At 47.9% G+C, this 18,065-nt stretch overlaps 1 protein-coding gene across 1 annotated transcript in view; it reads left to right on the top strand.

Annotated features, from left to right (window-relative positions):
- The window catches only part of tubgcp4 (tubulin gamma complex component 4), a 50,804-nt gene that overhangs the window by 11,142 nt on the left and 21,597 nt on the right, over positions 1-18,065 (top strand). The window contains exons 3-8 of the mRNA XM_078200168.1: positions 481-603; positions 3,231-3,284; positions 4,125-4,181; positions 8,248-8,327; positions 10,584-10,788; positions 16,735-16,900. Of these exons, the coding sequence (XP_078056294.1) occupies positions 481-603; positions 3,231-3,284; positions 4,125-4,181; positions 8,248-8,327; positions 10,584-10,788; positions 16,735-16,900 (685 nt within the window). The remainder of the gene's footprint in view (positions 1-480; positions 604-3,230; positions 3,285-4,124; positions 4,182-8,247; positions 8,328-10,583; positions 10,789-16,734; positions 16,901-18,065) is intronic.

The raw sequence follows: 18,065 nt of genomic DNA, 5'->3' as shown, positions 1-18,065 counted from the left end.
TGCGGGTTTCCTAACTTTGTAATTGGCACAATAAGTAGAAGCTCTGTTGGGTACGAGATAGAAACATTTGAACACAATAGGAAGGAAAATGTGGGCATTTTTATATAACGTACGAACAGGCCATTTCAACCCAACCACTCCAGCCTCCCATCCATTGACTCCGTCTACACTTCCCGCTGCCTCGGGAAAAGCAGCCAGCATAATTAAGGACCCCACGCACCCCGGACATTCTCTCTTCCACCTTCTTCCTTCGGGAAAAAGATCCAAAAGTCTGAGGTTGCGTACCAACCGACTCAAGGACAGCTTCTTCCCTGCTGCTGTCAGACTTTTGAATGGACTTACCTTGCATTAAGTTGATATTACTCTACATCCTAGCTTTGTCTGTAACACTACAGGCTTGGAGGGCCGAAGGGCCTGTTTCCTGTGCTGTACTGTTCTTTGTTCTTTGACTTCTCTCACGCAGTGAGTCTTGTGTTACAGGAGTGCCACCCTTCCCAGCAGGGCCAGGCCGGGCTACACGGGATTTATCTTCGAGCCTTTTGTACTGGACTAGATTCCATGCTGCAGCCCTACAGACAGTCTCTACTTGATCTCGAGCAGGAGGTAACGAACTGTCCTCTCTCAGCCTGCATGGTAATGTTGTGGGAATACTCAAGTGTTAATAATATTTCAAAAAAAGGATGTCAGGTTTGATCAAATGTGGGCAATTTGAACTGTGGGAGAACAACCAGCAATGCAACAAAAACGCAAAATGCTGGAAAATCTCAGCAGGTCTGGCAGCATCTGTGGAGAGAGAGAATAGAGCCAACGTTTCAAGTCTGGATAATTGGTCTTCCACGCTCGAAACGTTGGCTCTATTCTCTCCCCCCCAGATGCTGTCAGACCTGCTGAGATTTTCCAGCATTTTCTGTTTTTGTTTCAGATTCCAGCCTCCGCAGTCATTGGCTTTTAACCAGCAATAGAACGCTGGTTTCTTTTGTTTTTTCAACCTGAAGCCTGGTCTGATGCTTCCAGTGGCTGGTAAAGATCCTATGGTGCCACTTAAAGAACAGCATGGAGATCTACTGGTGTCCTGGCCAACATTCTACCCTCAACCAACATCACTCCATTTCAAAGCGTACGGTATGCTTTTAGGTGTCCGAACATATGAAGATGACGACAGGCAAATAGCAGCTGGAAGCCTCACATCCTTTAAAAAGTACCTGGATGAGTACTTGGCACGCCATAACATTCAAGGCTATGGGCCAAGCGCTGGCAAGTGGGATTAGGTGGGCAGGTCAGGGCCTTTCATAGACTCTTGCAGCATGGAAATTGGCCCTTCGGCCCAACCCATCCATGCTGCCCTTTTTTTTAACCCATAATCCCTCTATACCCATCTTACCCATGTAACTTTTTAAAAGACAAAATTGTACCCGCCTCTACTGCTGCCTCTGGCAGCTCGTTCCAGCCACTCACCACCCTCTGTGTGAACAAATTGCCCCTCTGAACCCTTCTGTATCTCTCCCCTCTCACCTTAAACCTATGCCCTCTAGTTTTAGACTCCCCTACCTTTGGGAAAAGATGTTGACTGTCTATTTGTGCATCAGTGCAGGCTCGATAGGCCGAAGAGCCTCTTCTGCACTGTAGGATTCTGTGGTTCTATCACGCCTGTCGCATACACTCACGATGAAATGGGGAATCCCCCAATGTTCCTAACCACCGGCCACCTACAAGATGCCAATTCAGGGAATGAGAGAACTTGGGGAATTTCCCCCTCTGACCTCCAGATGTGATTAAAAGCAGTTCAAGATTTGCACAGTGACCATGAACCATATGTCCAATGTCCTTCTGTACATCAAAGGAGATAAGCTAGTACAGAAAGCAATAACTTGTATTTAGAAAGTGTTTTTCCCAAGTTCACCATCTCCAAACATTCCAAAACTCTTCATAAGTCCAAAGATGTGCGAGCTAGGTTGATTGGCCATGCTAAATTGCCCCTTAGTGTCCCAGGATGCATAGGTTAGTGGATAGGGCCTGGGTGGGATTGTGGTTGGTGCAGACTCGATGGGCCGAATGGCCTCTTTCTGCACTGTAGGATTCTATGATTCTATGATAACCAAGAAAGTATTTTTCACGTGTTGTTGTTGTTTCTCTTCCCATACCTGGTGGTGCACAAGGCAGACTTTCACCTGTTTCCGTGGCTGGTAATTCCTTGGAACAGGTTGCTAGTCTGTCGCCAGAAGGTTTGGAGCTTGAGAGGCGTCGAGGGTGACTGACCAGGAGCCCCTCCTGCTCTTGCCGTCTGCAATTGCCATGTATTGGAACAATTATGTAGGTTGACACTCAACCGGTTGGCTGTACTGTGAATGCACCTCCCTTGGCCATCAGCTCCTGGGATGGGACTCAAATCCAGAGCTTCTGGCTCAGAGGCAGGGACACTACTGGGCAGCATGATGGCACAATGGTTAGCACTGCTGCCTCACAGTGCCAGGGACCCGGGTTCGATTCCAGCCTCGGGTCACTGTCTGTGCGGAGTTTGCACGTTCTCTCTGTGTCTGTGTGGGTTTCCTCCGGGTGCTCCAGTTTCCTCCCACACTCCAAAGATGTGCAGGTTAGGTTCATTGGCCATGCTAAATTCTCCCTCAGTGTTGGGGGATTAGCAGGGTAAATACATGGGGTTACGGGATAGGGCCTGGGTGGGATTGGTGTTGGTGTAGAGATGCGGTGGGCTGAATGGCCGCCTTCTGCACTGCAGGGTTTTTATGATTCTGTTTCTCACTACTGCTCATGGAAACATACTGTGCACAATAAGCACAGCACAGCGACACAGTGGTTAGCACAGTTGCCTCACAGCGCCAGGGCCCTGGCTTCAATTCCGGCCTCAGGTGACTGTCTGTGCGGAGTCTGCACATTCTTCCCGTGTCTGTGTGGGACACTAAGGGATAATTTAGCCAGTGCACCTAAACCGCTCATCTTTGGACTGTGGGAGGAGACCAGAGCACCGAGAGGAAACCCACGCAGACACGGGGAGAACGTGCAAACTCCACACAGACAGTGACCCGAGGCTGGAATCGAACCCAGGTCCTTGGAGCTGTGAGGCAGCAGTGCTAACCACTGTGCCATCGTGCCGTCCTGCATGGCAAAGTTTTCCGTTGACAAAGGAATGACTATTGGCTTTTTGTAAGGCATTTTCGTAAAGAATTCTAATGTGCATGTAAGATATCCTAATTCTTCTTTATATCTACTCGTAGTTCTTGGCGGACCCACATCTCTCCATCTCTCATATCAACTACTCCTTGGACCAGGTAAGCTCATATCGTACGTTCAAGCTGGTCCAGTAGTGAAATGGGACTGAATGGCCTTTACCTCTAGCAATAAGGCAAGCCTCCTGACTGGACTCTCTGTAGACCAAGGGCAGTGGACTGGGCACTCGGCTAGGGACACAGGAATTACTAAGAGGCCACCCAGCCCCTCGAGCCGGGTTCTGCAGGCTCAGTGCAGGTGATAAGGGGAATCTTCAAGTATTGTGTGGAAGACTTTAGTATAATGTTATTCTGATCAGGACTTGCTAGTGAAGAAATATTAATTCTACTTGCGCAATATATTCCCATTTCATCATACAGGATGGGCAGCACAGTGACACAGTGGTTAGCACTGCTGCCAGGGACCCGGGTTCGATTCCCGGCCTTGGGTCACTGCCTGTGCGGAGTTTGCACATTCTTCCCCCGTGTCTGCTTGGGTTTCTTCCAGGTGCTCCGGTTTCCTCCCACACTCCAAAGATGTCCTGGTTGGGTGGTTTGGCCATGCTAAATTAACCCTTTGTGTCAGGGGACTAGCTAGGGCAAATGCATGGGATTGTGGGGATAGGGATGGGATTGTAGTCGGTGCAGACTCGATGGGCCGAATGGCCTCCTTCTGTACTGTAGGCTTCTTTGATAGTTGTTTCTTAGGAATATTCCAGAATTGTAGCCCTTTCCTACAAGGAATTGGGCTGAGACTGTCCAGTCTTATTTTGTATCTGATATTTGCAGATGATTGCGATAGAAACAATTAACCCCATCAGACTAGGTAGGTTTGCTGAGACAAGATGCCCTGATACAATATTGACCTCTCTTCATTATCTAACAGTTTATTTCTGTACTCAGTTTCAGCTGCTGTTCCCATCTGTTATGGTAGTGGTTGAACAAATTAAATCTCAAAAGGTAAGTGCTGGTTTTAAGAGAGATATTTAGGGCCTAAGTTGTCGCCTGGACGTTTAGTGTTCGCAGAGCGAACTGCCTACCTTTACCTTGTGGCACCTATTCCCTGGCATCAATCAACTTGTCATCTTGGTATGGTTTTATGATTACGTGGGTGTCATTGACTGGGCCAGGGAGGGCATTTGAGAGTCAACCCCATTGCTGTGGCTCTGGAGTCACATGTAGGCCAGACCAGGTAAGGACGGCAGATTTCCTTCCCTAAAGGACATTAGTGAACCAGATGGGTTTTTCCAACAATGGTTTCATGGTCATCAGTAGATTCTTAATTCCAGATATTTTTTATTGAATTCAAATTCCGCCACCTGCCGTGGTGGGATTCGAACCCGTGTCCCCGGAACGTTAGCTGCGTTTCTGGATTGATCTAGCAATAATACCACTAGGCCATTGCCTTCGCATAAGGGAAAATATATCGCCACCCCTTCACTGTCGATGGGTCAAAATCCTGGAACTCAATCCCTAAGGTTGCCCTAGGGCGGCACGGTGGTTGGCACTGCTGTCTCACAGCGCCAGGGACCCAGGTTCAATCCTGGCCTCGGATCACCATCTGTGTGGAGTTTGCACCTTCTTCCTGTGTCTGCGTGGGTTTCCTCCGGGTGCTCCGGTTTCCCCCCACACTGCAAAGATGTGTTGGTTAGGTGGATTGGCCATGCTAAAATGCCCATTAGTGTCAGGGGTATTACAGGGTAAATACTGGGGTTATGGGGATAGAGTCTGGGTGGGATTGTTGTTGGTGCAGACTCGATGGGCTGAATGGCCTCTTTCTGCACTGCAGGGATTCTAGAATTCTATGATTCTAACAGCACTGTGGGTGTACCGACACGTTGACAGCCTTGTGTACCATCCGCAAGATGCACTGCAGCAACCCACCTCGGCTTCTTCAACAGCACCTTCCAAACCTGCAACCTCTATCACCTAGAAGGACAAGGGCAGCAGGTGCATGGAAACGCCACCACCTTCCAACTCCCCTCCAAGCCACACACCATCCCGACTTGGAAATCCATCGGCCGCTCCTTCACTGTCGCTGGGTCAAAATCCTGGAGCTCGCTCCCTAACAGCACTGTGGGTGTACCTACACCATATGGACTGCAGCGGTTCAGGAAGGTAGCTCACCACTACTTGCTTGAGGGCAATTAGGGATGGGCAATTAAATTCTGGCCTAGCCCAGTGACACCCACATTCCATGAATGAATTTTTAAAAAAGATAATTAAAGAGTCTGCCGTCTTGGGTGGACGATAAAGAACTTGTGTCCTGTACCATGGGTAAATGTATGGGGTTACAATGACAGGCGGGGGTGTGGGCCTGGGAAACATGCTCTGTCAAAGAGTTGGTGCAGACCTGATGGGCTGAACGGCCTCCTTCTGCACTGTAGGGATTCTAAGTAAGAGCAGAGGAGTGCTCCCCAGAGCTTTTGCTAGGGCGGTGCAGTGGCACAGTGGTTAGCACTGCTGCCTCACAGCGCCAGGGACCCGGGTTCAATTCCTGGCTTGGGTCACTGTCTGTGCGGAGTTTGCACGTTCTCCCCGTGTCTGCGTGGGTTTCCTCCGGGTGCTCCGGTTTCCTCCCATTGTCTGAAAGACGTGCTGGTTAGGGTGCATTGGTCGTGCGAAACTCTCCCTCAGTGTACCTGAACAGGCTCCGGAGCGTGGCAACTGGGGAATTTTCACAGTAACTTCATTGCAGTGTTAATGTAAGCCTACTTGTGACACTAATAAAAGTTTAAGCTTTAAAACTTTAATAGTTATCCCTCCATCAACATTAAAGTTTATTTATTAGTCACATTACATTAACACTGCAATGAAGTTACTGTGAAATTCCCCTAGTCGCAACAGTCCGGCTACTGTTCGGGTCAATGCACCCTAACCAGCACGTCTTTCAGACTGTGGGAGGGAACCGGAGCAGCTGGAGGAAACCCACACAGACACGGGGAAAACGTGCAGATTCCACATAGATAGTGACCCAAGCTGGGAATCGAACCCGGGTCCCTGGCGCTGTGAGGCAGCAGTGCTAACCACTGTGCCACCGCACTGCCCTAGCAAGAACTCTGGGGAGCACTCCTCCGCTCTTTCTTAGAATCCCTACGGTGCAGAAGGAGGCTGTTTGGCCTATCAGGTCTGCACCGACTCTCCGACAGAGCCAGTAATCAAACCCGGGTCCCTGGCGCTGTGAAGCAGCAGTGCTAATCACTGTGCTACATTCGTATAAAGCGGATTATTTGATCATTGTCACATTGTTGGTCGTGGGATATTGCTGTGTGCAAATTGGCTGCCATATTTCCCCCTCGTTACAATGGTGTAATTCCAAAAGAGTACTTCATTAACGTAAACCATTAACGGAAAAGCAATTCTGGATGTCCTGAGGTAGGGAAAAGCATTATGTAAATTCCAGTTATTTTTCTTTGAACCGATTAAAGGAATGTCTAAGATCATTCATTGTGGATTATTGAAGTTTTCCATTCTTGAAAAGAGATCGAACCGGCAGCTTGTGAGAAGTTACTGAGCGGGTTTGAGGAGTTGTGAATGGATGGGTTTTTCTGCAGAGTACGTCATTTTAGAACCTGGGGAATAGTTTTGGAAAATTATACGGGCAGTTCAGACAAAATGTCTTCTCTGGAGAGGCAGCCAGCATATAATTTGCGCAAAGCATCGGGGGAGTGAGTGAGAGATGAGAAACGTTCTTTTTCAAAAATAATTTACGTAAGTTTCTTCAATATGAAAGGCTTCATGGTTATTAAATATGATAAACGATATGGAAATATCAAAAAGAAATGAAATTCTATAAATCTTGTCTCCCAGACTCTATATCCCAACAAATTAATATTCAGTTCAAGGTCAAATACTCTTTGCCTTTTAAGCTCTGGATAGAAACATCCTCATTGCTGCAAGGTTGACTTTTGCAGTTGTGCAGTTTTTCTCTTTGCCTCTAATTTAGTTTTAAAATAATAGAATTCCTCCAGTGCAGAATCAGTCTGTGCTGACTCTCTCACAGAGCACCTTACCCAGGCCCTATCCCCGCAACCCTCCATATTTACCCCACACCTACATATTTTGGGGCACAGCACCAAGGACCTGGGTTCAATTCCAGCCTCGGGTGGTGTGCAGAGTGGTTAGCACTGCTGCTTTACAGCGCTAGGGACCTGGGTTCGATTCCAGCCTCCCGTCACTGTCTGTGTGGTGTTTGCATGTTTTCCCTGTGTTCTGCGTGGGTTTCCTCTGGACGCTCCGGTTTCTTCCCACAGTCCCAAGATGTGCAGTAGATTGAACATGCTAAATTGCCCCTTTGTGTACCAAGATGTGCAGGTTAGGGGGATTAGTAGGGTAAATAAGTTTATTTATTAGTGTCACATGTTGGCTTACATTAACACTGCAATGAAGTTACTGTGAAAATCCCCAAGTCGCCGCACTCCGGCGCCTGTTCAGGTACACTGAGGGAGAATTTTTAGCATGGCCAATGCACCCTAACCAGCACGCCTTTCGGATTGTGGGAGGAAACCGGAGCACCCGGAGGAAACTTACGCAGACACTAGGAGAACATGCAAATTCCACGCAGACAGTGGCCGGAGGCGGGAATCGAACCTGGGTCCCTGGCGCTGTAAAGCAGCAGTGCTAATCACTGTGCCACCGTGCCGCCCATGGGGTTACGGAGATGGGGCCTGAGTAAGATGCTCTGTCGGAGAGTTGGTGCAGACTCAATGGGCCGAATTGCCTCCTGCACTGTAGGGATTCTATAAACGTGTGTGGATGGTGATAGGATCAAGCTAAATGTGATGTCTTAACCTTATGATGCTGATATTCAACATCTGTGCTGTTGTCATCGGAAGTGTTCGAAGAGGGCTGCTGTTGCCCGTGTAACCCAGCAAGAGAAGGGTAGAAGGGAGAATTAAATGATATCTCTAAAAATGAAATGCAGTATTTTTATAGTAACGTTGAATTTTGTGCAGTACTGTAATTTGATGGTTACTGGGGCATTAGCCAGGTTGATGTTTCACTATTCTTTCTTTTTCCACCTTAGATTCATGGCTGCCAGCTTCTGGAGACTGTTCACAAACACAGCTGTGGAGGACTTCCACCAGTGCGCAGTGCATTGGAGAAGTAAGACAAGTGGCAGTTTATTGACTCTGTTCCACAGGATTTCCCCTTATTGTGTATCTTTTGAAGACAAAACATTATCGGTAAAATAATCATGGCAATACCCAGGGTTAATTGGGGCAACACGATGACACAGTGGTTAGTACTGCTGCCTCACAGTGCCAGGGACCCGGGTTCGATTCCTGGCCTCGGGCGACTGTCCATGTGGAGTTTGCACGTTCTCCCCGTGCCTGCGTGGGTTTCCTCCGGGTGCTCCGGGTTTCCCCTCTCAGTCTGAAGATATGTGAGTTGGGTTGATTGGCCATGCTGAATTGTCCCTTAGCGTTGAGGATTAGTAAATGCGTGGGGTTATGGGGATAGGGCCTGGGTGGGATTGTTGTCGGAGCAGACTCGATGGGCCGAATAGCCTCCTTCTGCACCGTAGGGATTCTGTGATTCTATTCTATGTAATATTTTCCCCTGAATGCCACACTCCTGATTCAGGAGCTGAGCATGCTGGAAACTGCAGCTCTGCTGAGAGTAGTTCTTGAACAGCAAACCACTTTTATTCGTTCATGGGATGTGGGCGTCGCTGGCTGGGCCAGCATTTATTGCCCATCTCTGAGGGCATTAAAGAGTCAACCACATTGCTGTGGTTCTGGAGCCACATGTAGGCCAGACCGGGTAAGGACGGCAGATTTCCTTCCCGAAAGGGACATTAAAACTTCAAACTATTATCCTCGGGATGGGAAGGGGAATTCCTTCTAGACTAGAGGGAATAGGATGGTGATATGTGCCCAACTCGATCTTCACGATACTTTACGATTTTAACACTGCCTCGTTACAGTACTTATCATCAGTGTTAGTCAACAGTGGGACAAGGCCTCGCAATTCCGTAATCTAAATAAAGGGTGAGGGTTCACAGTGCAGGATATCACAGAGGCAGGAGAGAAGGGGAAAAGTGACAATTAGGTGATGCCAAGCTTGGATTTTAAAAACATTGGAAAATTTTGAGGGTGATTAGGATCAGTGCAGCTTTGATAAGCTGAGAACAAAGGCTTTCAAAACCTCGTCATGTCCCAAAGCACTTTAAAATCAGAATTCCCGGCTCGGGTCACTGTGTGGAGTTCTAATGTGGAGATGCCGGCGTTGGACTGGGGTAAACACAGTAAGAAGTCTAACAACACCAGGTTAAAGTCCAACAGGTTTATTTGGTAGCAAAAGCCACTAGCTTTCGGAACAGGCTGTCCCGATGTCCCGAGGCATGGTACATTGGGGAGACCATGCAGACGCTACGACAACGGATGAATGAACGCCGCTCGACAGGCAAGACTGTTCTCTTCCTGTTGGGGAGCACTTCAGCGGTCACGGACATTCAGCCTCTGATCTCCGGGTAAGCGTTCTCCAAGGCGGCCTTCATGACACACGACAGTGCAGAGTCGCTGAGCAGAGACTGATAGCCAGGTTCCGCACACATGAGGACGGCCTCAACCGGGATCTTGGGTTCATGTCACACTATCTGTAACCCCCACAACTTGCCTGGATGTGCAAAATCTCACTAGCTGTCCTGTCTGGAGACAATACACATCTCTTTAATCTGTGCTTAATGCTCTCTCCACTCACATTGTCTGTACCTTTAAGACTTGATTAGCTGTAAAGACTCGCATTCCAATCATTATTCATGTAAATTGAGTTTGTGTCTTTGTGCCCTGTTTGTAATCAGAACTCCCACCCACCTGACGAAGGGACAGCCCGTTCCGAAAGCTAGTGGCTTTTGCTACCAAATAAACCTGTTGGACTTCTTAGTGTGGAGCTTGCACATTCTCCCCGTGTCTGCATGGGTTTCCCCCGGGTGCTCCGGTTTCCTCCCACAGTCCGAAAGACATGCGGGTTAGGTGCATTGGCCGTGCTAAATTGTCCCTTAGTGTCCCGGGATGCGTAGGTTAGAGGGGTAAATATGTGGTGTTGCCGGGAGAGGGCCTGGATGGGATTGTGGTCGATGCAGACTGGGCTGAATGACTTCCTTCTGCACAGTAGGGTTTCTATGATTCTATGAAGTGTAGTCGCCGTTATAACAGCATAGGAAAAAGTTGCAGATGTGTCAATGTGCAATGGTTATGAAGGTACGTGTAAGAGAGTATAGAAACTAATACTGGGAGCTTAGGAAGGACACAAGGTACACTGAACGGAATGAAGATCAAAATGGTACTGATAGAGGGCCAAAAAGAGTTGTTGGTTATAAGTTCCTATACGATGATGAGTTGTTCTGTCCCAATACAGGATCCTCGCAGTGTGTCACGGTGTGATGTACAAGCAGTTGTCTGCCTGGATGCTGCATGGGCTATTGTTGGACAAGTATGAGGAGTTCTTCATCAAGCAAGGGCCTTCTTCCGGCAATGTTAGCACCCAGCCTGAGGAGGAAGAGGAGGAAGATTTGGGAATCAGAGGCTTGACTGGGAAGCAGCTCCGGGAACTTCAGGACCTGGTAAGGGCAGGACGCACCAAAAGTAGAAATGACTCCCAACTACCTCAAGGGGCAATTAAGGATGGGCAACATTCACACCCTCATCCTCAGAGTGAATATGACATTTTTTCTTAAATGTGTTATACTGTGTCAGGACCGCACTCAAGGGGATGTCACATCAACACATTAAGCAGAGCGTTTTAGAAGAAGGTAAGACATCTTTAAAATTTTAGTGTTGCTATGACTACAGCCGCGTAGCCTACATCTTCAGACAAGTGTTAAGACCATAAGATTTAGGAGCAGAATTAGGCCATTCGGCCCATCGAGTCTGCTTTGCTATCCAATCATGTGATTATCATTCCCATTCTCCTGCCTTCTCCCCGTAACCCCTGATCCCCTTATTGATCAAGAACATAAGAAATAGGAGCAGGAGTAGGCCATCTAGCCCCTCGAGCCTGCCCCGCCATTCAATAAGATCATGGCTGATCTGATAGTGGTTTAGTTCCACTTACCCGCCCGCTCCCCATAACCCTTAATTCCCTTATTGATCAGAAATCTATCCACCTGTGACTTAAGCATATTTAACGAGGTAGCCTCCACTGCTTCAATGGGCAGAGAATTCCAGAGATTCACTACCCTCTGAGAGAAGAAGTTCCTCCTCAACTCTGTTCTAAATTGACTCCCCCTTATTTTGAGGCTGTGTCCTCTAGTTCTTGTTTCCTTTCTAAGTGGAAAGAATCTCTCTACCTCTACCTTGTCTAGCCCCTTCATTATCTTATATGTCTCTATAAGATCTCCCCTCAGCCTTCTAAACTCCAACGAGTACAGGCCCAATCTACTCAATCTCTCCTCATAAGCTAACCCCCTCATCTCTGTTATCAACCTGGTGAACCTTCTCTGTACTCCCTCCAAGGCCAATATATCCTTCCGCAAATAAGGGGACCAAAATTGTACACAGTACTCTAGTTGCGGCCTCACCAGTACCCTGTACAATTGCAACAAGACCTCCCTGCTTTTATACTCCATCCCTCTCGCGATAAAGGCCAACATTCCATTTGCCGCCTTGATCACCTGCTGCACCTGCAAACTGAGTTTTTGCAATTCATGCACAAGGACCCCCAGGTCCCTCTGCACAGTAGCATGTTGTAATTTTTCACCACTTAAATAATAGTCCATTTTACTATTATTCCTTCCAAAGTGGATAACCTCACACTTGTCAACGTTGTACTCCATCTGCCAGATCCTCGCCCACTCACTCAGCCTATCCAAATCTCTCTGCAGACTTTCCGCATCCTCCACGCAATTCGCTTTCCCACTCATCTTTGTGTCATCCGTAAACTTTGTTACCCTGCACTCGGTCCCCTCCTCCAGATCGTCTATGTATATGGTAAACAGTTGAGGCCCCAGCACCGATCCCTGCGGCACGCCACTAGTCACCAACTGCCAACCAGAAAAGCACCCATTTATTCCAACTCTCTGCTTCCTGTTAGATAGCCAATCCTCAATCCACGCTAACACTTTACCCCCAACTCCGTGTACCTTAATCTTCTGCAGCAACCTTTTGTGAGGCACCTTATCGAACGCCTTCTATCTATCTCTGTCTTAAAGACACTCAATGACCTGGCCTCCACAGCCTTCTGCGGCAAAGAGTTCCACAGATTCACCACCCTCTGGCTGAAGAAATTCCTCCTCATCTCTGTTTTAAAGGAGCTACCAAGAGTGCCTGCAAAGCTTGTGTGAATGTGCAGTCTGCCAGATGGTTAACTGTACATTAAAGAAGTGCGTTCCTTCACTATCAGCTGCACGCAATATTACCGTAGTGTAAAGACTTCACCATAAACAGAAACATTTTAACACAGAGGATGGAGGGTGGTTGGAATTCGCTGCCCAAAGTGGTGGTGGAGGCAGAGACCCTAACCCCGTTTTTAAAAAGTAAGTAGTCTCATAACACCAGGTTAAAGTCGAACAGGTTTATTTGGTAGCACGAGCTTTCGGAGCGCTGCTCCTTCATCAGGTGAGTGCAGCAGTGCTCCAAAAGCTCGTGATACCAGATAAACCTGTTGGACTTTAACCTGATGATGTGAGACTTCTTACTGTGCCCACCCCAGTCCAACACCGGCATCTCCACATCCCGTTTAAAAGGTGCCTGGATTAAGTGCTGCAAATTGCAGGGCCATGGGGCATGTGCTGGAAGATGGGATTAGCAAGGGCACCTGGGTGTCTTTGAGTCGGCATGGACAAGATGGGCCGAATGGCCCCTTTCTGTGCTGTATCATTTCGATGGTTATCTTGCGAACTGTTTATAGTAGAAGGAAAATAATGATGTAGAAATAATCTGCTTAGTAACCTGGTATTTGTTTCGAAGGGTATATCAGGGATATAGGGGCGGCATGGTGATTAGCACTGCTGTCTCACAGCGCCAGGGACCCGGGTTCGATTCCCGGCTTGGTTCACTGTCTGTGCAGAGTTTGCACATTCCCCTCATGTCTGCATGGGTTTCCTCCGGGTGCTCTGGTTTCCTCCCACAGTCCAAAGATGCGCGGGTTAGGTGGATTGGTCATGTTAAATTGCCCCTTGGAGTCAGGGGGACTAGCTGGGGTAAATGTATGGAGTTGCGGGGATGGGGTCTGGGTGGGATTGTGATCGGTACAAACTCGATGGGCTGAATAGCCTCCTTCTGCACTGTAGGAGTCTATGATTCTAAAATACCCCTCAGTGTCAGGGGAACTAGCTAGGGTAAATGTATGGGGTTATGGGGATAGGGCCTGGGTGGGATTGTGGTCGGTGCAGACTCGATGGGCCGAATGGCTTTCTACTGCACTGTAGGGATTCTATGATCATTCTGTTTTGTATGCGACATTCGTTAAGGTGGTTTGAATTCAGACTGGGTCGCTGCTGCGTTAGCATCCAGATTTAAACAGATTCACAATTATTCACTTCAGCTGCTTTGCTTCACCCTGTCTGTCAGAATGTTTTGTATTATTACTTAAACTAAACATGTCAGCGACGCTGACTTGGAGAAATTATTGGAACTGACAATGTGAAAGAGCTGAATTAATCGACGCGGCTAAAGTGCCCCCAGGTTAATGACCATTTCACCATTGATGTTCATTGAGCTTCCCTTGTGTCGTTCGGCTCCTTCGAGCCTCTTGCCCTTGCGTCACCATCTCTTCACCTCTGGCAGCTGACTTGGCCTGAAGTGGGATGGAAAGGCTGTTGCGACTGCCAGGCGCGAGGAGCTGGAGCAGTCTTGGGCCGAGTACAAAGTGAGAATTGCCCAGGATTTTCCATGGAATTCTTGTCTCTGGCCAAATTATACTTCAGTCGCCAAAGTGGAAAAATGTTGCTTTTCTCCCCGGTGCCAGCAGATAAAGAGATTTGCATTTATCACTGCTCACAAAAGAAAGAAGATAGAAATGCTGGCATTAGGCAGTGTCTTTCATAACCTCGGGCTGTCTCACTGTGCCACAGAGACAATTAAATACTTTCAATGTGTAATTCACCATTGCAGTGTGTCTGTTAAGACCATAAGATATAGGAGCAGAATTAGGCCACTCGGCCCATCGAGTCTGCTCTACCGTTCAATCATGGCTGATATTTTTCTCATCCCCATTCTCCTGCCTTTTCCCCATAACCCCTGATCCCCTTATTCATCAAGAACCTATCTATCTCTGTCTTAAAGACACTCAATGACCTGGTCTCCACAGCCTTCTGCGACAAAGAGTTCCACAGATTCACCACTCTCTGGCTGAAGAAATTCCTCCTCATCTCTGTTTTAAAGGATCATCCCTTTAGTCTGAGGTTGTGCCCTCTGGTTCTAGTTTCTCCTACTAGTGGAAACATCCTCTCCACGTCCACTCTATCCCGGGCTCGCAGTATCCTGTAAGTTTCAATAAGACCCCCCCCTTCATCTTTCTAAACTCCAACGAGTGCAGATCCAGAGTCCTCAACCGTTCCTCACACGACAAGCTCTTCATTCCAGGGATCTTTCTTGTGAACCTCCTCTGGATCCTTTCCAAGGCCAGCACATCCTTCATTAGATACGGGACCCAAAACTGCTCACAATTCTCCGATGGGGTCTGACTAGAGCCTTATACAGCCTCAGAAGTATGTTCCTGCTCTTGTATTCTGTGTGACCCAGTTGGTAGCACACTCAACAAGGTTCTGGGTTCAAGTCTCAATCCAGGGCTTCAGCACAAAACTCAAGGCTTTTGGCTAAGATCGAGCATCAGATCCAAGTCCAAATGGGGCAGCAATGCCTTACATTGTCAGCTTGGATCTTGTTTGTCTCTCTTTTGCGTGGACCATGAATTGGATTCAATTGGGTCTTGAATTTGGAGCAAGCAAGGAATGGATTTGGATTTGCCCGGTCCAATCTGAGCACTGGCTTTGTAACGTTTAAGGATGGAATAAAAAAAGATTTTAAAAATCAAGGCCGACACTACAGTGTGCTGCCGAGGGAGTGCTGCACTGTCGGAGTTTATTTATTGATTTATTAGTGTCACAAGTAGGCTTATATTAACACTGCAATGAAGTTACTGTGAAAATCCCCTTGTCACCACACTCCGGCCCCTGTTTGGGTACACTGAGGGAGAATTTAGCACGGCCAATGCACCCTAACCAGCACGTCTTTCGGACTGTGGGAGGAAACCGGAGCACCCGGAGGAAACCCACGCAGACAAGCGGAGAATGAGCAGACTCCGCACAGATAGTGACCCAAGCCGGGAATCGAACCCAGGTCCCTAGCGCTGTGAGGCAGCAGTGCTAACCACTGTGCCACCTGACTTGTTAAAATGAGGCCCAAACTGCCTGCTCGGATAGATGTGAAAGATCTTTAAAAAAAAAGAGCGGGTGGTGGGATGGGGGGCTGGTTTCTGCCTGGTGTCCCGGCCAATATTTCTCCCTCATTCAGCATCCCAAATAAAACAGATTATCTGGCCGTTATCACATTGCGGTTTGTGGGAGTTTGCCGTGTGCAAATTGGCTGCTGTGTTTCTTGCATTGCAGCAGTGACTACACCTTGACCCAGAAGCACTGAAAAGCACTATAAACAAGCAAGTCTTTTTCTGTTTTAAGATGGGGGGGGAAGGTGTCAGCGCACAGCAAGATCCCACAAGCAGCAGCGCAATGATAACCCAACAATGCTTCTCATTGATGTGTGTTCACCCTCCACACAGAACAATTCCAGTGCAATGACTGACATTTCGTAGGCACGTGCAATAGCACAGAATGATCCCACAAACTGCGGTGAATTAATTACAGGCGGGGATTATTTGAGAGTGGAGTTTCAATGCCGTAGATGCTGGAGATCTGTGAAATTCCCTGCCCAGTGAAGCAGTTGAGGCTGCCTCATTGAATGCTTTTAAGGCAAGGATCGATAGATTTTTGAACAGTAAAGGAATTAAGGGTTATGGTGAGCGGGCGGGTAAGTGGAGCTGAGTCCACGAAAAGATCGGCCATGATCTTATTGAATGGCGGAGCAGGCTCGAGGGGCCAGATGGCCTACTCCTGCTCCTAATAATTTCTTATGTTATTATGTTCTTATATCCCATGGCAAAATTCAAAGCGTCTCATTGCTGTGTACATTAAAGGCTGTCATGTTTTCCTATATGTCAATAGTTGCAGCACTTCAGAATAATTAGCAGTGTATTAAAGTATTTTGGGCTTATTCTGAGGGGATAAAGGTCTTTCCCGGCATTACAGGAATGAGTACCCTTCAGATGTACTTGCTAATTATGAAGTGAATGATAAGGACCCAAAAGGTATAAATGCAAGTTCCCTCACTTCACAGGGCGTCACAGGAGAGCTGTGATGACAACTTGGTTTGTGTTTGGTGTCAGTATTTGATTGGTTGAACAATGACTTGATTTATTATTGTAGCATACAGTGGGAAGTATTGTTTCTAGCGCGCTACACAGACAATGCCACGCTGCAGCCACTGCTGACCGTTTTGTATCTTTCCGATAGCGGTTAATTGAAGAGGAGAACATGTTGGCCACGTCTCTGAAGCAGTTTTCACTGCGAGCGGAGATGCTGCCCTCCTACATCCCTGTGAGGGTGGCAGAGAAGATCCTGTTTGTGGGGGAGTCCGTGCAGATGTTTGAGAACCAGAACGTGAATCACACTCGTGCAGGTAGGCCTCAGTGCTTGGACTTTGCCTGATCTTCATGGGAACGTTGGAGTAGGCCATTCAGCCCCTCGAGCCTGATCAGCCGTTAAGTGTGATCGTTGGTGATCTGTGGCCTAATTCCATATACCCGTCTATGGCTAATATCCCTTAATAGTGCCCCTGTCTACATCAATGGGGACGAAGTAAAAACGGTCGAGAGCTTCAAGTTTTTAAGTGTCCAGATCACCAACAAACTGTCCTGGTCCCTCCCCATGTCGACACTAAAGTTAAGAAAGCCCACCAACGTCTCTACTTTCTCAGGAGGGTAAGGAAATTTGCTATGTCCATTACGACTCTCTCCAACTTTCACAGGTGCACCATAGAAAGCATTCTTTCAGGTTGTATCACAGCTTGGTATGGCTCCTGCTCTGTCCAAGACCGCAAGTAACTACAAAAGTTCGTGAACGAAGCTCAGTCTATCACTCAAACCAACCTCCCATCCATTGACTCTGTCTACACTTCCCGCTGCCTCGGAAAAGCAGCCAGCATAATCAAAGGCCCCACGAACCCCGGACATTCTCTCTTCCACCTTCTTCCATCGGGAAAAAGATGCAAAAGCCTAGGGTGTAGAGAAAGATCAACTTAATGTGAGGTAGGTACATTCAAAAGTCTGATGGCAGCAGGGAAGAAGCTGTTCTTGAGACGGTTGGTACGTGACCTTAGACTTTTGTATCTTTTTCCCGACGGAAGAAGATGGAAGAGAGAATGCCCGGGGTGCATGGGGTCCTTGGTTATGCAGGCTGCATTCCTGAGGCAGCGGGAAGTATAGACAGAGTCAATTACAGGAAGGATGTGGAAAAGATTGAAAGGGTGCAGAGGAGATTTACAAGGATGTTGCCTGGATTGAGTGGCATGCCTTATGAGGATAGGCTGAGGGAGCTCGGTCTTTTCTCCTTGGAGAGACGTAGGATGAGAGGAGACCTAATAGAGGTATATAAGATGTTGAGAGGCATAGATCGGGTGGACTCTGAGGCTTTTTCCCAGGGTGGAAATGGCTGCTACGAGAGGACACAGGTTTAAGGTGCTGGGGGGTAGGTACAGGGGAAATGTTAGGGGGAAGTTTTTCACACACAGGGTGGTGAGCGAGTGGAATCGGCTGCCGTCAGTGGTGGTGGAGGCAAACTCAATA

This window comes from Mustelus asterias, chromosome 29 (genome assembly GCF_964213995.1).
Source record: "Mustelus asterias chromosome 29, sMusAst1.hap1.1, whole genome shotgun sequence".
NCBI lineage: Eukaryota > Metazoa > Chordata > Chondrichthyes > Carcharhiniformes > Triakidae > Mustelus > Mustelus asterias.
This window is presented reverse-complemented; position numbering and strand designations above follow the sequence as displayed.